Raw genomic sequence first — 18,992 nt, 5'->3', positions numbered from 1 at the left:
AAAAACAGTGACACAGGTGCCAAATTTGAGAATGATCACAGTAAATAACAGCCAAAGTTATTTAAATTATGTGAAATAGCCTATAGGTACATCATAATTAGGCTATAAATTGCCAAGTAAAAGAATCTGTATTTTAGTCTAGAGGTAGAAGGGAGCCACTGTAGCCTTCTTAAGCAAAGGGTTGACATGCTCAGATCTGTGCTGTAGAAATTACAAATGTCAAATCCAGCCCTAGACACTTGACACGTATTAGCTATTTGACCCTAAGAAAGGCACTTAACTACATTTGCTTGTCCAAGAAAGAAAGAGAAAAAGAAAGAGAAAGAAAGAGAGAGAAGAGAAATAAGCACTGGAGGACTTAGGGAAAGCTTCATGGAGGATGTAACATCTAAGCTAACTTGAAGAGGAAGCAAATTCCAAGTATGTAAGTTTTGGCAGAATAAATGTATGAAAAAAGGTAGAATATCAATTTGGCAACTCTGTGAAAGCTGAATCAAAGAGGAGGGACACTGGATATAAGAAGACCAGTAAGGAGACTATTCCAATAAGGTAAGGAAAAGATGATGATGGTCTGAACAAGAGAAGTTGTTGAATGTGAGAAATGTTTAGAAGTTAGAATGGAAAACATTTGGCAATTAATTAGATATGAGAGCTGAGTGAGGAATTGAGAATGACTCCTGGGTGTTTAGAAGAATAGTAGTGTCTTCTTTAAAAATAGGGAAGTTAGGTAGAAGAGTAGGTTTAGGCAGAAAGATAATGAGTTTGGTTGAGTCCCTGTTGAGTTTCAGCTACCTATGGTATGTACAGGTTGAGGTCTCAGGATGATGGAAGTCCCAGGATAATAAATGTAAGACATAGATGACAATCCTATGAAGGATAATGAGATGGATCAGCCAGAGATAACATAACCACAAATCCAGAGAGGAAAAAATATTTTAAAAGGGGGGTGAATAATAGTGTCACATGCTGCAGAGAGGTCAAGAATGATAAGAACTTAAAAAAAAAAAAAGGTTATTGGTAAAGAGGCTATTGATAACTTTGGAGAGAGAAGTTTTTGTTGAATGAGGTCAGAAACTCTGTTGCAAGGGCTAAAGAACTGCGAGAAGAGCAAGTGCAGGCAATGAATATAGTCAGCTTTCTTCCTGGAGTTTGTCTTTGGAAAAGGAAAGAAGATGACAGCTTGAGGAGATAAAAAAATCAAATGGTTCTTTTTTTAAAAGATGATGGAAGACCTAAACATGATTGTAAGAAACTTCAGGGAGAAGCAAATGAATTGAGAACCGGGGACATGAGAGTATAATCAAAGTATCTGAGAAGGGGTGATAGGATCAAGACACAAATTGAGTAGTTTGCCTTGCCAAGATGGCCTTCTCATCTTCTGAGAATGAAGGAAAGAACAGGAAATGATTTTCAGATGATTGAGTGGCATTGGAGAGTGGAGGAAGCTCCATAATTGTTTTTTTTTTTTCAATGAAATATGTAATTGTTGTAGTGAGGTGCTTTGAGTAGCTCTGAAAGAGAAGGTTTGAAGTAGCTTTCTGTGCATTAATATATTTAATCAAGGAAAAATAAAAAAGATTTGCTTGCAATAGGGAGAGCACAATGAAATTCTCTAACATCAATTTGTAGTGGTTGCCTGACTTTCTCAAATGGCATTCTGCAATATGAAGGTAGGAATATAGAAGCAGGTAATGGGATGATTCTCGAATTGGAATTTGGAAAGAAATTAGTGGTGATAAAGCAAAAAATCCAAAGGTGAAGAACAGTATAAAATTGGACTGGCAGTTAAAAGATTGAGGTTTTGAAGGGAGCAAAGTGAAACCAAAAATAATGACTTGGAAAAGCAGGGAGGTATAGAAGAGGAGAGATAACAATAATGAGTAACCAAGGAGAGAGAGAGAAGGACAGGAAGATATAATCAAATAGGAATCATGGAAGTGTGGAAAGAGTACATGGTTGATAATGATGAGAACAAGATCATCATGTGGCTAAGATGGAGTAAAAAAAAAAAAATGAAGATTCTAGCAGTAGAAGTAGTTGAAGAACTGGTGGTAGATGTTTTTGATGATCTAAATTGAGGACCTTAAAAATAAAAGCAGGGGTTAAGATAGAAAAAAAGACTGAAAAAGGGACAGGAGACAAAACACCAAGACCTTGATAGGGGAACATATTTGGATAAGAAGCTCAGAGAAGTAGTCTCAGGATCATAGAAAGAGGGCTTAGAAGGGACCTCAGAGGTCCTCTAATCCAATCGTTTCATGTTAAAGAGGAAGAAATTGAAACTTAGGGAAGTTAAGTGACTTGCCCAAAGTCACACAGAAAGTGTTAGGGATGGGATTTGGTTGCACATCCTCCAGTTCCTGCATTCTTTCTACCAAATCATTATTGCAGGGAGGAAAAATAGGTAAAGATTGTGCCAAAGTAATTGTGGTAACTTTCTGATCTTTCTTGGCAAAGTGGCTCTGTACTTTCCTACTCTAAAAGTAACTCAACATCCTCTTATGAGAAAGCATGGAGAGGGTATAAGGTGTAAAAGGATAGAAGGAGTGACCATATTGCCAAAATAATTTGGTATTTGTATTGAATTATTTGCTTCATTTCTAAATTTCTAGGACCAACAAAGGCCTATAAGCAGTTCACAGAAAATGATGAGGGTAGATGCTTGAAAATGGAAAGAATTCTCCTCTGACCAACTGTGCTTAATCCTATATGATCCCAAAACAGGAGATTTTTCTTTACATGGAGGGTTTTACATATGAATATTTTAAGAATTGTAATCAAGGAAGATTAAGATATAATCTTGATTTAAAAGTAAACTGTCAACCCAATAAGTATGATTGATGTTAAATGGAAAGCACTTGATAAGTTTATTTTCATTAAGTGTACAAAAAAAGAAAAAATTCATAAAAATAAATTTTCTTCAATACTTTTTAGAATTTGTCAGAAGAAATTGCTTACCCCAGTGATGTATTGAGTTTAGGTGCTTTTTAAAAGAACTGTCTAAATTAATACAATGATTGACAGTGGTTGGAGGGGGACCTGGAAGTAGTAGTAAGGAACAAGAGTATGCTTCCTTTCTACTTTTGACTGTCAGTTGATAAGGAATTACCAAGTACTGAGTATACATAGAAAGGCAAAAGTATGGTTTCTGCCCTCAAAAAGCTCATATTCTAATAGAAGGGACCACCTGCAAGTATCTATATGTATATATATACACACAAGATCTACCGAAGTAAATGGAAGATCTCTTAGAGGTCAACAATTATTAAGTGCCTACTGTGTGCTGGGCATTGTGCTAAACTCTTGGAATCAAAAGGAGTCAAAATGCAATCCTTACCTTAAAAGCTGGCAATCTAAAGCAAACATGCTATATACAGGATAAATAGAAAATAATTAACAGAGGCGAACGATTACAATTTAAAGGAGCCAAGATTAGTAGACAGAGATGAGGGGGACACTACAAGACATATACAGTTAAAGTATGTCATCTGGTGGAAGATCCAGCAAAGGAAGCATAGGAGTTCTCAGGCAGGAGAACCAGGATAGAGCAGTATCTTGAAAAACTAGAGAGAAGAGAATTATCAAGGAGGAGAAAGGAATTAACAATATCAAAGGCTGTAGAGAGCTCAAGGGGAATGAAGGTTAAGAAAAGGTCATTGAATATGGCAATCAAGTGATGATTAATAGCTTTGGAGAGAACAGTTTTAGTGAAATAATAACATCAGATGCCAGATTGTAAGTGGTTAAGAAGAAAAAGTAAAGAAACCAATTATAGATAGCCTTTTCTGGGAATTTAGCTACAGAGAACAGAGGCCATATTAGTGAAGTCAGTATTATCAAGTGAGAGTTTGAGTATGGGGGAGACATTAGCATGTTTTTAGATGGTAGGATTTGAACCAGTAGACTAAGAGAAATTGAAAATAAATGATAGAGTGGGAATGACAAGAGAAACAGGATGGAATAGGATCACTTGGCATGGACATGGAGCCAGCTCTTCATGTGAGACGAGTAAAGGAGAAAGGGTCAGAAGGCACCTGAATGATTAAAAAAAAAAGTTGCCTTGTGTTAGCATAGATGGGATTTGTTGCTTTGGGTAAGATGAAATACACCTAACTTAGCCTTTTGCTGCCTTCACTTGAGATATGCTGTGCTTAGGAGGAGATGGAAAAGTACAAATAGTGTGGTCAGAGGAAGGCCTGGCTTCTGTTCTACCTAAGAAAGCCGGAGATGAAGCAGTAGCAGAAAGTAGTGACCACCATGTAATGTGGGAAGTTAATTTAGGGACAGATGAAAGCTGTTGAGCCTATCCCTTTGCTGCCTTCCCAGGGCACACTGTACCCTACAGGAGATGGAAGATACAGGGCACTTTCAGAGGAAGTCACTCTTGCTAAAGATCATACTCTGTGGGACTTTTACTAAGTAGCAAGCCAGTTTGGAAGCCAAGCATTCCAACATCTGGAAGCATAGAAGAGAGATAGACACAGACTATAACATTAGAAAGACATTCCTAACCCTCAGTACAGCCATTTGGCTGTACTGGGGACTTGAATTACCTATAGGAATGAGCCCATTGCTTGTCCTATATGTCTCCTCATAAAATTTTGAAGTTTCAGAGGCTGCAAAGAGTAGTGGTTTCAGTAGATTGCTGCTAGACTTTGTCACCATTACTCTGCTGGGAAGTTGTGCATTTTCAGAGTAACTGAACTGCTTGAATCCCTGTTGGTCTTGTTTTCCTATCTAGGATCTTTTATTTCAGGCTTATGTGTGGGTTCCAAGGTTAGAACTGAGCCACCCACTCCTCCAGCCATCCTCTGCTCTTAGACTCAGATCCACACAGCTAAGTTTTTGGAACTTGTTCCTTGCTCTGTACTTAACTAGGGTCTCTCTCATTCTCAGTTGTTCCTGTCTGTCTTAGAAGTGTGACTGAAACTAGATAATGAGCAGTAGAGCTGTTAGCTAATACCAATTCTTGTTGTCAGTGCTTGTTGAGGGGAAAGACCCCCCCCCCCCAAGATTTTTTTCTGCCCTGGTGTTTTTAGTTCTGATCATCAATCCCTGGGTTCTAAAAGATTTCTGGGCAGTTTCTCTTCCACTATTCATAGATCTCTTATCTTCCTAAGTTGCCCTGGACTGGAAAATTATTCACTGTGACTTTTTCTTGGCTTTCCCAATCAGAATTCAATATGGTGTGTTTTCTGGGTTGTAGTGGAGGAGGTGTGTTGGGTAAGCTGAGCAAATGCTAATTCTCACTTAGCCATCTTGACTCTACTTCTTGCACAGAACAGTAAATAGAATGCTAAATTTAGAGTCAGGAGACTTACTTCATATACCTATTGGCTATAAGGTTTGTTGTTGTTCAGTCATTTCAATTGTGTGTGACTCTTTGTGACCCCATTTGGGGTTTTCTTGGCAAAGATATTAAAGTAGTTTGCCATTTCCTTCTCTAGCTCATTTTTTTTTTTAACAGATGAAGAACTGAGGCAAATAGGGTGAAGAACTAACTTGCCTGGGGTTACACAATTAGTAAGTGTCTGAGGCCAGATTTGAACTCAGGAAGATGGGTTTTCCTGATTTCCAGCTCTGTCTACTGCACCATTTAGCTGACCTATAAGATTAGCAAGTCACTTTGCCATTCAGAGTCTCATTTTCCTCATCTCTAAATGTCAGTATTAATACTTTCACTATCTGCCTTACAGAGTTTTGAGGGAAATGCTGGGGAATGTTTTGCAAATTTTCAAATGTAAGTTTTATTAAGTAATTTACTGCCTACTTTGAGGTATATGTTTGGAAGCAATAAGCTCCATTGTTTTAAAAACATTAAAAATATGATTCAGGCCTTTTATGAATTACCTTGGTCAATTTTGTGCACTTTCTTCCCTTCCCATTCACTTTTTATTCTTTATTCCATTAGTTATAGAATCTCAGAATTGGAAGGGACCTCAGGGATCATCTAGTCCCACCTGTTATTAAAATAGGAAATTCCTCTACAATATCTAGAAGTAATAACAAGCTAAAACCTGAAGATTCCTGGTGATTAGGGCCAACTGTTGATTTCCCTGTAATTTCCCAAGTTTCAAGGTGAGAGTGTTGCTGAAATCAGGTGTTTTATAAGTGGATTTTGTTGCCTTTTTCCCTCTCAAATTGTCCTTTCTTAATGTATTATAACAGAGTGGTAAAAGCATTGTTGTGGGAGTCAAATGATCCAAGATTAAATTTCAGTTATGCTATTTAACTATTCCTATAACCTTAAGCAAGACCCTTCACTTCTCTCAACTTCAGTTTTTTCATTTGTAAAATGAGTATATTGGGGTTTATATGATCTCTACAGTATTGTTCAGCTCTTAATATTTTTACTCTAATTTTAATGTTTTTTACAAGCATTGAGTCAGTCAACAAACATACAGTAATAACTTACTTCATACCAGATAGTGTGCTGAATGCTGGAAATAAAAAGAAAGGCAAGAGACAGTTTCTGCTCTCAAGAAACTTATAGCCTAATGAGAGAGACATCACACAAACAACCACGTGTAAACAAGGTATAGGCAAGATAAAGTGGAGGCAATCAGCAGATGGAAGATATTAACATAAGGGGGATCAGGAAAGACTTCTTTTTAGAGGATAAGATTTAATCTGTGATATAAAGGAAAGCAGAGAGCTAGGAAGCAGTGATGAGGAGGGAGAAAATTCTGTTTGGGGGTTGCTTTGATTATAACTGTCACAGTTTTAAATTTGTACACCTTATTATCCTCTTTTGTTATTAATAATCAAAACTATTCAACCATGGCACATTGGGAAGAAACTTGTTTTTCATTCATTTCCTTTCATGAATTATATTGAGATGTTTTCAAAATCTACATCGTTTCTTAACATAATTTTGTCCATCTATTCTACCTTTCGAGTATGACTGTGCTTGAAATGTAATGGGTTTTGTTGCTATGGTAAATGTGTTTCTAAGTGAATACATACAATTAAGTAGTTTGTTTTATTGTGGGATGTTTGTTCAAGAATCCTCATTGTGAGATTGTTGCATAGCCCATGAAGTTGCTTGGTGCAGAGTTGCTATACAACAAGCATGTAAATAATCAGTACTTGAACCCAAAATGCTTAAAATGATGAGTGATGGGAATTGAATTGTATATAAGGATTTGTGGAATCCTCAAGTTCTGAACTTTATAAAGCTTATAATACAGAATGTATATGATAATAGAATCATGTGTTCTCATGAAACTCAACAGCAGAGAAAGAGGTACAGGATTCAATTCAACAGATTTTATTTTAGGTTCCCAGCATATTTAGGAACAGTAGATTCAGTACTGTGCATAGAGAGTACTAGCAAGAATGACAAAGAATAGAAGCTTTTATTTCATAGAAATTATGGCAAACTAGAAGAATTTTTTAGTGAGCTGAATAATATGTTTGATATTTGTTATTCTGTCAAAATGGCTATGATCTAAATACTAAGCAGTGGTGATAATTCATGTCCAATGAACATTTTTAAGCACCTATTATGTGCAGAACATTATGCTATATATGAAGGGAGACATAAATTTTAGATAAGATGATGTCTCTGACTACTAAATATTATAATCTGTGAGGGAGATGAGATCATACATTGAAAATTAATCACAATATTACTTGCTTTGTGAAGTCCAAGGAAGAGTGTTGCTGACTGCTGTTTTCAGAGAAGACTTCATGAAAGAGATGGTATTTGGAAGATGGAATCAAAAGTTGGCAAAATAAGTTCAGCAATCTTACCAAGCTCTTCCTATAGCCCTCCCATAACAACTTTTTTCCCGGCCTAGAGTAGTTTAGGAAGGCAAAGAGGTCTTGCTGACACTGGAATAGGAGCTGGGACTCTATGCAGGAAGAGGTAGTAACAGGGACAATACCAGGAGTACCCAGTTATAGTAAGGAATTGAACATCTGATGATAAAGATTCCAGAAGACCTCTGTGCTACAACTAAGTACAGGATTGAAGGCCATTTGATAGTTCTGTGCTCATTACCAAGTTTCAGGTTGCAGTTTTGGGACAGAGCTTAGCAGTTGCATTTGTGCTCCTACATGGGTTAGAAGCAAAGGATAGACCAGACAGGCTGTGACCAGACTTTCTCCAGATCACACCACATTGGAAGTACTAAAAATGGACTGTAGAACCCACTGACCATGAAAGTATACTGCACAAAGGTAAGCAGAGCCCAACTATAATGTAAAGTATAATGTCAAGAAATAGACAGGATATGAGCAAATGACAAAAACAAAAAAAGAACTCGACTATAAAAAACTACTATGGTGATAGGGAAGCTCAAAACATAAACTAAGAAGAAAACAGCTATTTAGAAGATGGCAGAATAGGTTGGTAAATTTCAAGCTTTCCAAATTTCCCTCACAAATAGAACAAATTTGCACCTCAGGGCAAACATAGACTACTGAAAAATCACGAAAACTTGGGGGAGAACAGGTATCCTCCTTAGACAACCAAAGATGTGAAGAAAGCTTCCAGGTGGTATGAAGGGCAAACACTTCCAATCCAGCTCCACAAAAACACCAAGTGAGGACTTCTGGAACTAGGTGAGTTTGGCTGGAGCCTCAGCAGGAGCCATAGAATCTTTCACCTCCTAGATAGCATGAGGAGTTGGGGGGGAAGGAGTCTAAGCCTAGGAAGACTGAGGGAACCTCTGTTGATTAGGAATGGCAGAACCAGTTGTGCTGCAGAGGCACAGTCATGGGTGAGAAGGAATCAGCATACCCAGTGACTACAGAAGCAGTGGCGCAAGGGTGCTGCTGACTGCAGGCACTTCCAGGAGGGTGGAACTCTTGCTTTGGGGTTCCAAGTCAGAGGGAAGAGCTGAAATGAAGCTAGAGGCCCCATCCTCCTCACCCTACAATTGAAGGAGCTTACATTATTACTTTTAAAAATTATTAAAAAAAAAAAAAAAAACCAGCAAAGAAGAACCCAACCGTAGCAACTAATATTATACATAGTACTATGGGAACAAGGAAGACTGGGATTCATCTTCAGAGGAGGACACTGAAGTAAAAAAAAAAGCTGCTTCTACTCCAAAGAATAACATGAAGAAGCTCTCTGTTCAGAGAGAATTTATGGAAGAGTTCAAAAAAAAGAATTTAAAAGTCAATGAGAGACATTGAAGAAAAACTAAAAAATGAAAATAAAAACCATGCAAGAAAAAAAAGTTAACTAGAAAAGGATATACAGTCTCAAGAATGAAAATAACTCTTTGAAAATTAGGATTGGGTAAGGGGAAGCCAGTGAAGCTACAAGACACCAAGAAATAACAACAAAATATAAAGAATAAAAAAATAGAAGAGAATGTGAAACATAAGAAAAAAACATACTTGGAGAACAGATCAAGAAGAGAAAATATAAGAATAATTGGACTACTGAAAGTTGTGACCAAAAAAAGCACCTTGATATAATAGTGCAAAAAATAATCCAAGAAAATTGTCCTTCAGAACACTGGGAAATGAGTGTAAACTGTTTGCATTTTTGTTTTTTTCCCCAGGTTATTTTTACCATCTGAATCCAATTCTTCCTGAGCAAAAAGAGAATTGTTCAGCTCTACATACACATATTGTATCTAGGATATACTATAACATATTTAACATGTATAAGACTGCCTGCCATCTAGGGGAGGGCATGGAAGGAGGGAAGGGAAAAATCAGAACAGAAGTGAATGCAAGGGATAATGTTGTAAAAAATTACCCATGCATATGTACTATCAATAAAAAGTTATAATTTTTTTAAAAAAGCAATAAAAATGCCTTCCCACTCAAAAAAAAAAAGAAAAGAAAATTGTCCTTCAGTGACATGAGGGGAATGTAAAAATAGAAAAAAATCTACCACTCACCCCCCTTAACAAGATCCTTTGTGGAAAATACACACAAATATTGTTGCCAAATTTTCAAACCCCCAGATCAAAGAGAAAATTTTGCAAGAAACAAGAAAAAAACAATTCAAATATGCTGGAGCTCCAGTTAGAATTGTACAAAATTTATCAGCAGCCACAATAAAAGACCACAGGTCCTGGAATCATATCTGCACAACAATCAAAACAATTAGGCCAGTGACTAAAAATATTATATCCAGCAAAATTATTCATAATATTGAATGAACATTCAACAAACTAGCAAATTTTCAGGTCTTTCTATCATCTGAACTCAGGAGAAAATTTTAACATTTAAGAGTCAATATCAAAGCTCAATTTCAAGGAAATGGACAAATTGATTGATTTTTTAACATGAGAAATCTATACCATATGTTTGATTGACATCAGCAATAGGGTAGCTCAAAAGAAAGATTGAAGCAGAGTTTTAGGTAAAAATAATAATTATATCATACAAATGAGGTGCAGAGGAAGAATAGACATAGAGGCCTTAAAGGGGGTGGTAAGGCTCATAGATCTGAAAACTTACATCAGGCTATAAATAGAAAACACTACATATAAACTATGAAGAGTATAGCATCCTCCAAAATATATAAAGAAATAAGAAGGGAGGGATGAATAGATAAGGAAGCAAAGGGTTCAAGAAGAAGACTAGGGATCCATGGATAGGGAGAAACTAAGTAATAGCAAGACAAGTGAAAGAGCATAATTAAAGCAAGGAAGGGATAGGAAAAATATGTGTGTGGGGGATGGAATTAAAAAAAAAAAGACAGGTACTTAAAATTTGAGGCAAAGCATCAAAGAAAAATGCAGATTGGACAAAAGCTCAATAAGAATTCATAGAAGAGCTAAAGAAAGATTTTTTTAAAGAGCAAAAATGGAGTTTTAGAAATCAAATAAGAATGGTAGAAAAATGGGAAAGAAAATTGTTGGAATCTTTACAAACTGCTAACTCATTAGAGTTGATAGATTATTGATCTGATGTTACAAGAAGATGTTTTGGGCCAGAACCTGAAACAAGGTACTAAGTAGAACTAATTGAAACAATGCTTGTATTCACACCTTTACTCATTGGAGTTCACAAGTATGGGAAAGTCACAAAGTAAACTTTGTAACTTTGTGAATTCACACCTCCCTTGAAGTTCTTAGGGCCAGAGAGTACTATGGGAGAAACCCATAATCCTTCTCTCATATCCCACAATTCCTCTCTCTCTTATAAAAGAGACAGACAGAGGCTCTCGGTCAGATTTCAGCAGAATTACATGAAGAGTGACTGGGCTTATACCCCAAAGAGATACTAAAGAAAGGAAAGGGACCTGTATGTGCCAAAATGTTTGTGGCAGCCCTGTTTGTAATGGCTAGAAGCTGGAAAATGAAAGGATGTCCATCAATTGGAGAATGGTTGAGTAAATTGTGGTATATGAATGTTATGGAATATTATTGTTCTGTAAGGAATGACCAGCAGGATGAATACAGAGAGGACTGGCGAGACTTACATGAACTGATGCTGAGTGAAATGAGCAGAACCAGGAGATCATTATATACCTCAACAACGATACTGTTTGAGGATGTATTCTGATGGAAGTAGATCTCTTCGATAAAGAGAGCCTTAATTGATCAAAGATAGACAGAAGCAGCTACACCCAGAGAAAGAACACTGGGAAATGAATATAAACTGCTTGCATTTTTGTTTTTCTTCCCGGGTTATTTATACCTTCTGAATTCAATTCTCCCTGTGCAACAAGAAAACTGTTCGGTTCTGCACACATATATTGTATCTAGGATATACTGCAACCCATTCAACATGTAAAGGACTGCTTGCCATCTGGGGGAAGGGGTGGAGGGAGAGAGGGGAAAAATCAGAACAGAAGTGAATGCAAGGGATAATGCTGTAAAAAAATTACCCTGGCATGCGTTCTATCAATAAAAAGTTATTTAAAAAAAAAAGAAAAAAAAGAATTACATGAAGAGTCAAGCTGGATTGAAGGCTGAAGAAAGCAGAGGCAGAAGCAAAGGACAAAACTGCAAGAGCTCTTAAAACCAAGGAGAGAGAGAGGCCTCTAAGAAAAGCTAACCGGGCTATATTGGAGATTGAGAGCCAGAAGCCCTCTCTCCGAGGCAAGAGAGATCTATTCCATTTTCCACTTGGCTGGCTGGGCTGAAGGACTAACCTTTGGATTTGGAGACATTCGGAGGGAGCTCTTGGAACCAAGCAGAAAGACAGGCCTCTAAGAATCTAGCTATCCGGCCCGAGGAAAGAGACAAGACTTGGAAGGAGAAATAAACATTTGTATTTTTACCAGCTGGCTGCATTTGGGGTAATTATTGATCTGAACTGATACTAAAGCTGCCTCCAGAAAGTCTCCTTGAGAAACCTGCTCTTTCTCCCAGAGAGAACCATCTATTTTATAATATTTTAAAGAAGAAAAAGAACATCACAAAAAATAAAAGATATGTAAGAAAATTATGAAAAAAAAGTAATAGCTTGCCAATAAAGAAAGCACAAAAAAAATCTCTAAAGAAGAAATTTCTTAAAAATCAGATTGGCTAGATGATTAAAAAAAAAAGGTACAAAACCTCACTGAAGAAAATAACTAAAAAAAAGGTACAAAACCTCACTGAAGAAAATAACTACTTAAAAATTAGAATTGGTCAAGTGGAACCTAATGATTCCATGAGACATTTAGGAAACAATAAAACTAAGTAAAATAATGAAAAAATGGAAGAAAATATGGAATATATCATAGGAGAAAGAACTGATCTAGAAAAAATATTAAAGGAGAGATAATTTCAGAATTTTGGGACAATCTGAAAGCCATGATCAAAAAAAGAACCTGACTTTATGTTGGGATAAATTAGTATTCCTTTGTAAGGCCTCAGAATCCTCCTCTGACATGCTAGATCATTTCCAAAGCCCTCTGTCAGCACTGCTGTTGTATGGTTCTACATCAGATGAATCAGATTCATTTTAAATTATCAGATACCCTAGTACCCAAACAAGTAGTATATTCAATTCATATATTTCCATTGGATCAAAAACTGGAAAGAAACTTAGAGGCTATCTAGTCCAACTTCCTAATTGTACAGAAAGAAGGAAGTCAAGGTGACAGGAATTGTGATTTTCCTAAGGTCTCATATGCCTTTGCATTTTCAGATACTCTAACTTCCCTTTTGATTTCTGCTTCCTTCTTGATAACCATATACCCTTTGCTTACCTCCTAGAATCCCTAGGAAAGAAAAATTAGTTAAAAAGAAAAAGTTCTGGGTAGTAATGGAAGGGAGCTGATCTAGTGAAATACTTAATTTCCCCATGGTAAAAATAGTTTCACGTTTGTTATTGCTGTTTGTTCATGACATTTACAGGAATAACTAGCCAAAACACAGTAACAGCTGCAGCTAAGAGAGGAGAGCAAGGGAGGGGGAAAAAAGCACATGAAGCTGAGTGATGGGAGTGTGAGATTGTCGTGTTCAGTTAAGCCAGAGGAGAAAAAGTAAAGTTGCAGTTAAGAATGAATGAGATACATTTTTTTTTCCTTTTTGATTTGATTTTTCTTGTGCAGCAAGATAATTGTATAAATATGTATGCATAAAAAACACTAAAGAATTTAGATATGTAGTCATTTATTGCATGTGTTTTATATTAATATTGATTTATTGTTTATAGTACCTTTTAGCAAAATGTAGTTTCCTTATCAATCTCTTTTGATGAATTCTATTTTTGTTCTTAATTTGATGATGATTGTTATCCTTGCCTTTTTCCCTGTTAGCTGAAATATAATTTTGTTCCAGCTCCTTAAAAAAATGAATGAAATATAGATTATTTAAAAGTCTTATTTAAAAGTGTTTTGGCTCTATATGATTTAGTGTTAATAATGCCAAAACACTTTTGCATCTTAATATATTTATTTTTTTCTATTAGTAGCAATTTCCTAGCCTCCTTTTTCTGCCATAAGCCTTCCAGAAAACAGCAATTAAGATCTTTACCCAAGTGTGAACACCATCTTTATTTAGCTTCTTCTTCTTCCCCCATGATCTAGGTTCATCCCAGTGGAGCTATCTTTTGAGCTGAGCCCAGGCTTAGACAGGTTTTTTTAAATGCTAATTGCCTATAATGTTCAAGATACTGGGCTACAAACATAAATACAAAATGTTCCCTGAGTTGAAGGAGCATATAATCTATTTGGGACTAAGAGGGAGAGACAGTGTTACACTGGAAAGAATACAAGTATATAAATCAGATGGTCAGGGTTCAAATCCCACCTCTGATACATAATGACTAACAAGTCAGTCTCAGTTTCCTCATCTATAAAATTAGAAGAGTAGGCTCTAAATAGATGATTGTATGGCTAGAGTTAAGTTCAGGGTCTTTCATTTCCTGTGTGACCATGGACAAATGACTTTATGTTTTACCCCTCCCATCTAAAAATGGGATAGTTATACTATCCATCTTGTGGGAATTAACTAAGATAATATCAGCACAGTACATTATGAACTATGCTGTGTTCTATAAGACAAGTCAGCAAATATCTTCCTTCAAGACTTAACTCAGATACCACTTCATTTATGTGGCCTTTTCTGATATACTCATCCCTGATAGGGTGATTATAAGGGGAATTTTCACAACAGCTCGAGCACAGCTGTTGCTGTAGTATACTAATAAGAAGGTATATAGCTTATAGGACCTGATACAGAAGGGGCAGATTAGAAACTTGTTCTTTGGAGGGAGAAGAATAGTATGAGGAGATAAGGATGAGCTTAATTGTGCCAGAAACAAGTTTCATGGACTATCAAGGAGAGGTTGGAATACTAGCCATCTTTCTACCCTCCTGTTTGTTCACATAACAGGTTGAACAATTGTGTTCAAGTGACAACTTCTAAAGTGCCACTAACCGGCTAGAAACTGGAAAATGAATGGATGCCCATCAATTGGAGAATGGCTGGGTAAATTGTGGTATATGAATGTTATGGAATATTATTGTTCTGTAAGAAATGACCAGCAGGATGAATACAGAGAGGACTGGCGAGACTTACATGGACTGATGCTAAGTGAAATGAGCAGAACCAGGAGATCATTATACACTTCGACAACGATATTGTATGAGGACATATTTTGATGGAAGTGGATTTCTTTGACAAAGAGACCTGAGTTTCAATTGATAAATGACGGACAAAAGCAGCTACACCCAAAGAAAGAACACTGGGAAATGAATGTGAACTATCTGCATTTTTGTTTTTCTTCCCGGGTTATTTATACCTTCTGAATCCAATTCTCCCTGTGCAACAAGAGAACTGTTCGGTTCTGCAAACATATATTGTATCTAGGATATACTGCAACATATCCAACATATAAAGGACTGCTTGCCATCTAGGGGAGGGGGTGGAGGGAGAGAGGGAAAAAAAAATCGGAACAGAAACGAGTGTCAATATAAAGTAATTATTAAATAAAAATTAAAAAAAAAAATAGAAAAAATAAATAAATAAAATAAAGTGCCACTAACCTAGGGCACCGAGAAGTTTAGCAATTTACCCAAGCTCCCACAGTCAATGTTTCAGAAGGTAGGACTTGAAATCTAGGTCCTGCTAGCTTCTAGGCTGGGCTTCCCCATTGTCACTTCCAGGCTCTTCCCTTACTTCCCCATCAGTCAATAATCTATCTATCTCTGAAGTTCCTGCTATTCTGTCTAATCAAAATCCTGGTAGCTGTTGTCTACAGACTCCCAGGTCACTCCCCTTCCTTCTTCAATGAATTTGGTACATAGCTCACGATTTTTCTCTTCTCTCTGACTCCTGCCCTTTTACTAGAAGACTTAAATGTACATCTTGGACTCTGCCTCAAACACTGTAACTATTCAGTTTCTCAATCTATTCACTTCCCATGAACTACTATTTCCACCTTAGCCACAACAAGTATTTGTGGTGTACTTAGCACCATGCTGCTAGTAAATACTACACTTCACTTAGATTACCTTTTCAACTCTACACTGTCCTCCTCTCTTATTTGCTGCTACTCTTGTCATATCAGTGATTATATCCAGACAAGCTCAGTCTTGGATCATTCCCACAATTCATCACTTTCACTCGTGTAGGTGAAGGTGAAGAAGGTGAAGAAGGTGACTTTAGCATATAGTAGGTACTTAATATATGTTTATTGAATAATTTTTATTCATATATATAAAACAAAGCCTAGATTATCTGAAGCTATGAAAACCACAAAATAAAATACATTCACAGTCCACTTGACAAGATCACTACCTAGTTTTTGTTTTCTTTTACTTTTAATACTTATTATTTTTCCATTGGTATTATTTCTTTTCTTTCTTCTTGCATTTCAGCTTTCATTTATCAAAGTAGTAATAATAAATATTTATTAAGTTCCTACTACACATAAGAAACTAGAGGCACTAGAGACAAAAGACAAAAATGAAACAGCCCCAGCTCTCATGAAGCTTACATTCTGTGGAAAAAAAAATATGTATCCATAAAAGTATATGCAAAATAAATACAAGATAATTTTAGTGTAGAGGGAGGCATTAGCAGCTGTGGGGAAAAGAAAAGACCTTTTGCTATTTGTGCTGAACTTTGAATGCAACCAGGGTTTGAGGCAGAGGTAAGGAGTGACTGCATTTCAGGTGTGAGAAATGGGTTCTGTGAAAGCATGGAAACAGAAACACAACTAATAAATGGCAGACCTAGAATTTCAGTCTCAGTCTTCAGATTTTCTATCAGGTTTCTTTTTTCTAGGTAGCTTCCCTGTTGTGAGAGAAAATTATTCTTGGCAAATTTGCCACTTGAACAGATCATCTTTCAGTTTACCTCAGCTAATATTTACTAAAGGCCAACTTTTTGAAGATTATTGCCCACTTTAGTAAGAAACATTTCTTAACAGAAACATCTGTCATACACATGTCTGCTACTGTTATTTATGATGAACAGCATTTTGATTACACATTCTTCAACAGTTTATGTGCTGTTGATGTAAGTTTTGATTTTCTTATTAGGGAAATTGAGGGGAGGAGGCCAGGTAGATTCCAATTCATACTCATAGGTTGACTATGCTAGTCTAAGCCATCATAGCGATAGCTGTGTCAGTCCAGTCAGACTGTCCAGTCAGTCGAGTCTGAATGGAGGAAAGGGACTACATATGCAATTGATTGAAACTTTTTTTTAACATGGATCATGAACTCTCATTAATTCTCAGATAAGTTCCAAACATTGGAGTACATTCAGAAGTATCTGCTTCTGATAGAAATTAACAGTCTTCCATTAAGTTTCATAATATTCAAGTGAAGCTCCTTGCTGATAGGAAGGTCAGAGTTAGAATTTTGTTTGCTGCCATTGAGATTTTTCTTCAACTTTGAGCAAGCTTGAGGACTTGGACACATAGTAGGCTAAGAATTTATAGATTTTTAGCTTCTAGCAGCAAACATCAAAAAAACTACTATCTGAATCAGTGAGATGTTAGCATTACAAAGTAAAAAATTATAATTTCCTAATCATAGGCAAATATCATAGAATTCTTGAATGGGGATTTTCAAGTGTAGCCCTGTTCTGCATTACAAATAAACCAGTCAAGATATAAAGTTCTATCAGTCAGATTACAAAAGTATAGCCTCTCATTTAAGGTAAGGTAGGCATTACATTAGGTACCAATCTGGACCAGATGAAAATTGCAAGCACAAAAATGGAACAGTTCCAAGAAGTGTGGAGGGTAGGCTGGAGATAATACTCAGTAATGAAACAGCCTGTTGAAATTCATTTCATAGACCATAAGGACCTATAATGACCAGGTTTTTCAGGAATATTACAGTGATCTCTTTAAAATCAGAATATTAGCATTCGAATGAATTAGAGATAAAGAGTAAAAACTACTTTCCTTTTACAGATGAAACAGCCTATGCCTAGAGAGTTAGTTGTGCAAGGTCAAATAGTAAGTAATACAACTAAAAATCTAATTCAGGTCTTCTTAACTCCAGGTACAATGTTTTTTCTCCCATGTCATAGCATCTCTACATCAGGAGTTCTTAACCTCCAAAGTATTCATGGATAGATTTCAGGAAATCTCTATACTTGGATGGAAAAAATTTTATATTTTTATTTTTACTGTCCTCTAACTGAAATGTAAAATTTCCTTTTATTATGAATTTCTCTTAGAAACATTATTCTGAGACGTGTTCTTAGGTTTTTTCAGATTGCCAAGGAATCACAGACACACACACACACACACACACACACACACACACACACAAGTTAAGAATCCAAACTCTAGATCAGAGAGTAAACCTTTTACATATAAATTATATCCTTAATAATATCTTAGCAATTGACAAAGAATAATCTCTGAACCCCTAATGTGAAGTAGTACTATATAATTTATTCATTTGGGTTTTAACACATTCCTGTAGTAGTATTTTGAGGCCATGAGCTATCTTAGTTTTTCCTCCCTTGTGAAATTAATATTTAAAGAAAATCTAACAATTTGAAAAATCCCTTTTACATCTGAAAATTAACTTTATTTATTATCTTTCATCCCTATGCAGTTGGTAGGTATTGACAAGTATACATTTTGATACACAAAAATATAAAGTGACTTCCTGAGGGTCAACCAACCTATAACATAGGATACTATTTAATTTGACAAGTAACTGCTTAAAATTCAGAGTTCCTTAAAAGTGGAAGCTCCCTACCCCTTAAAAGTATATAGAATACTGAAGAACTGTAAAGGAACACTTCAGAAAAATTCTTGCTTAAAGTAGAGATTGTGGTAGATAATCTCTGCGAGCCATTCCAATTCTGAGAATTTTTTGAGTATACAGTCTTTAGTAAAAATTTCATAAACCATATTTCAATATCTTAAACACATTGTTCATAGTTGTATATGTGTGTGTGTGTATGTGTGTGTATTTGTCTTTTCTTTTTAAAGATTGTAAGAGACAATAACTAGAAGGGCATTTCTTTAAATAACCTTTAAGAACTAATGATTTAATTTTTTAAAAAGTTGATCCTATGAGGCAGCCAGATGGTGCAGTGAATAGAATGCTGGCACTGGAATCAGGAAGACCTGAGTTCAAATCCGGCCCCAGACACTTAATG

The 18,992-nt window shown here is 36.1% G+C and overlaps 1 protein-coding gene across 2 annotated transcripts in view; it reads left to right on the top strand.

Moving 5' to 3' along the window:
• The window catches only part of TECPR2 (tectonin beta-propeller repeat containing 2), a 153,663-nt gene that overhangs the window by 122,358 nt on the left and 12,313 nt on the right, over positions 1–18,992 (top strand). The window contains exon 18 of one of the 2 annotated variants that reach the window (XM_051978329.1): positions 14,748–18,121. The exons of the other annotated variant lie outside the window; for it this stretch is intronic. Within the exon in view, the coding sequence (XP_051834289.1) occupies positions 14,748–14,780 (33 nt within the window). The 3' untranslated portion in view covers positions 14,781–18,121. Of the gene's footprint in view, positions 1–14,747; positions 18,122–18,992 lie in introns of those variants that run through there. 2 annotated transcript variants of the gene reach the window in all.

This window comes from Antechinus flavipes, chromosome 2 (assembly GCF_016432865.1).
Source record: "Antechinus flavipes isolate AdamAnt ecotype Samford, QLD, Australia chromosome 2, AdamAnt_v2, whole genome shotgun sequence".
Taxonomy (NCBI): domain Eukaryota; kingdom Metazoa; phylum Chordata; class Mammalia; order Dasyuromorphia; family Dasyuridae; genus Antechinus; species Antechinus flavipes.
The sequence above is the reverse complement of the archived record's forward strand: the minus strand, read 5'-3'. Positions and strand labels throughout refer to the sequence as shown.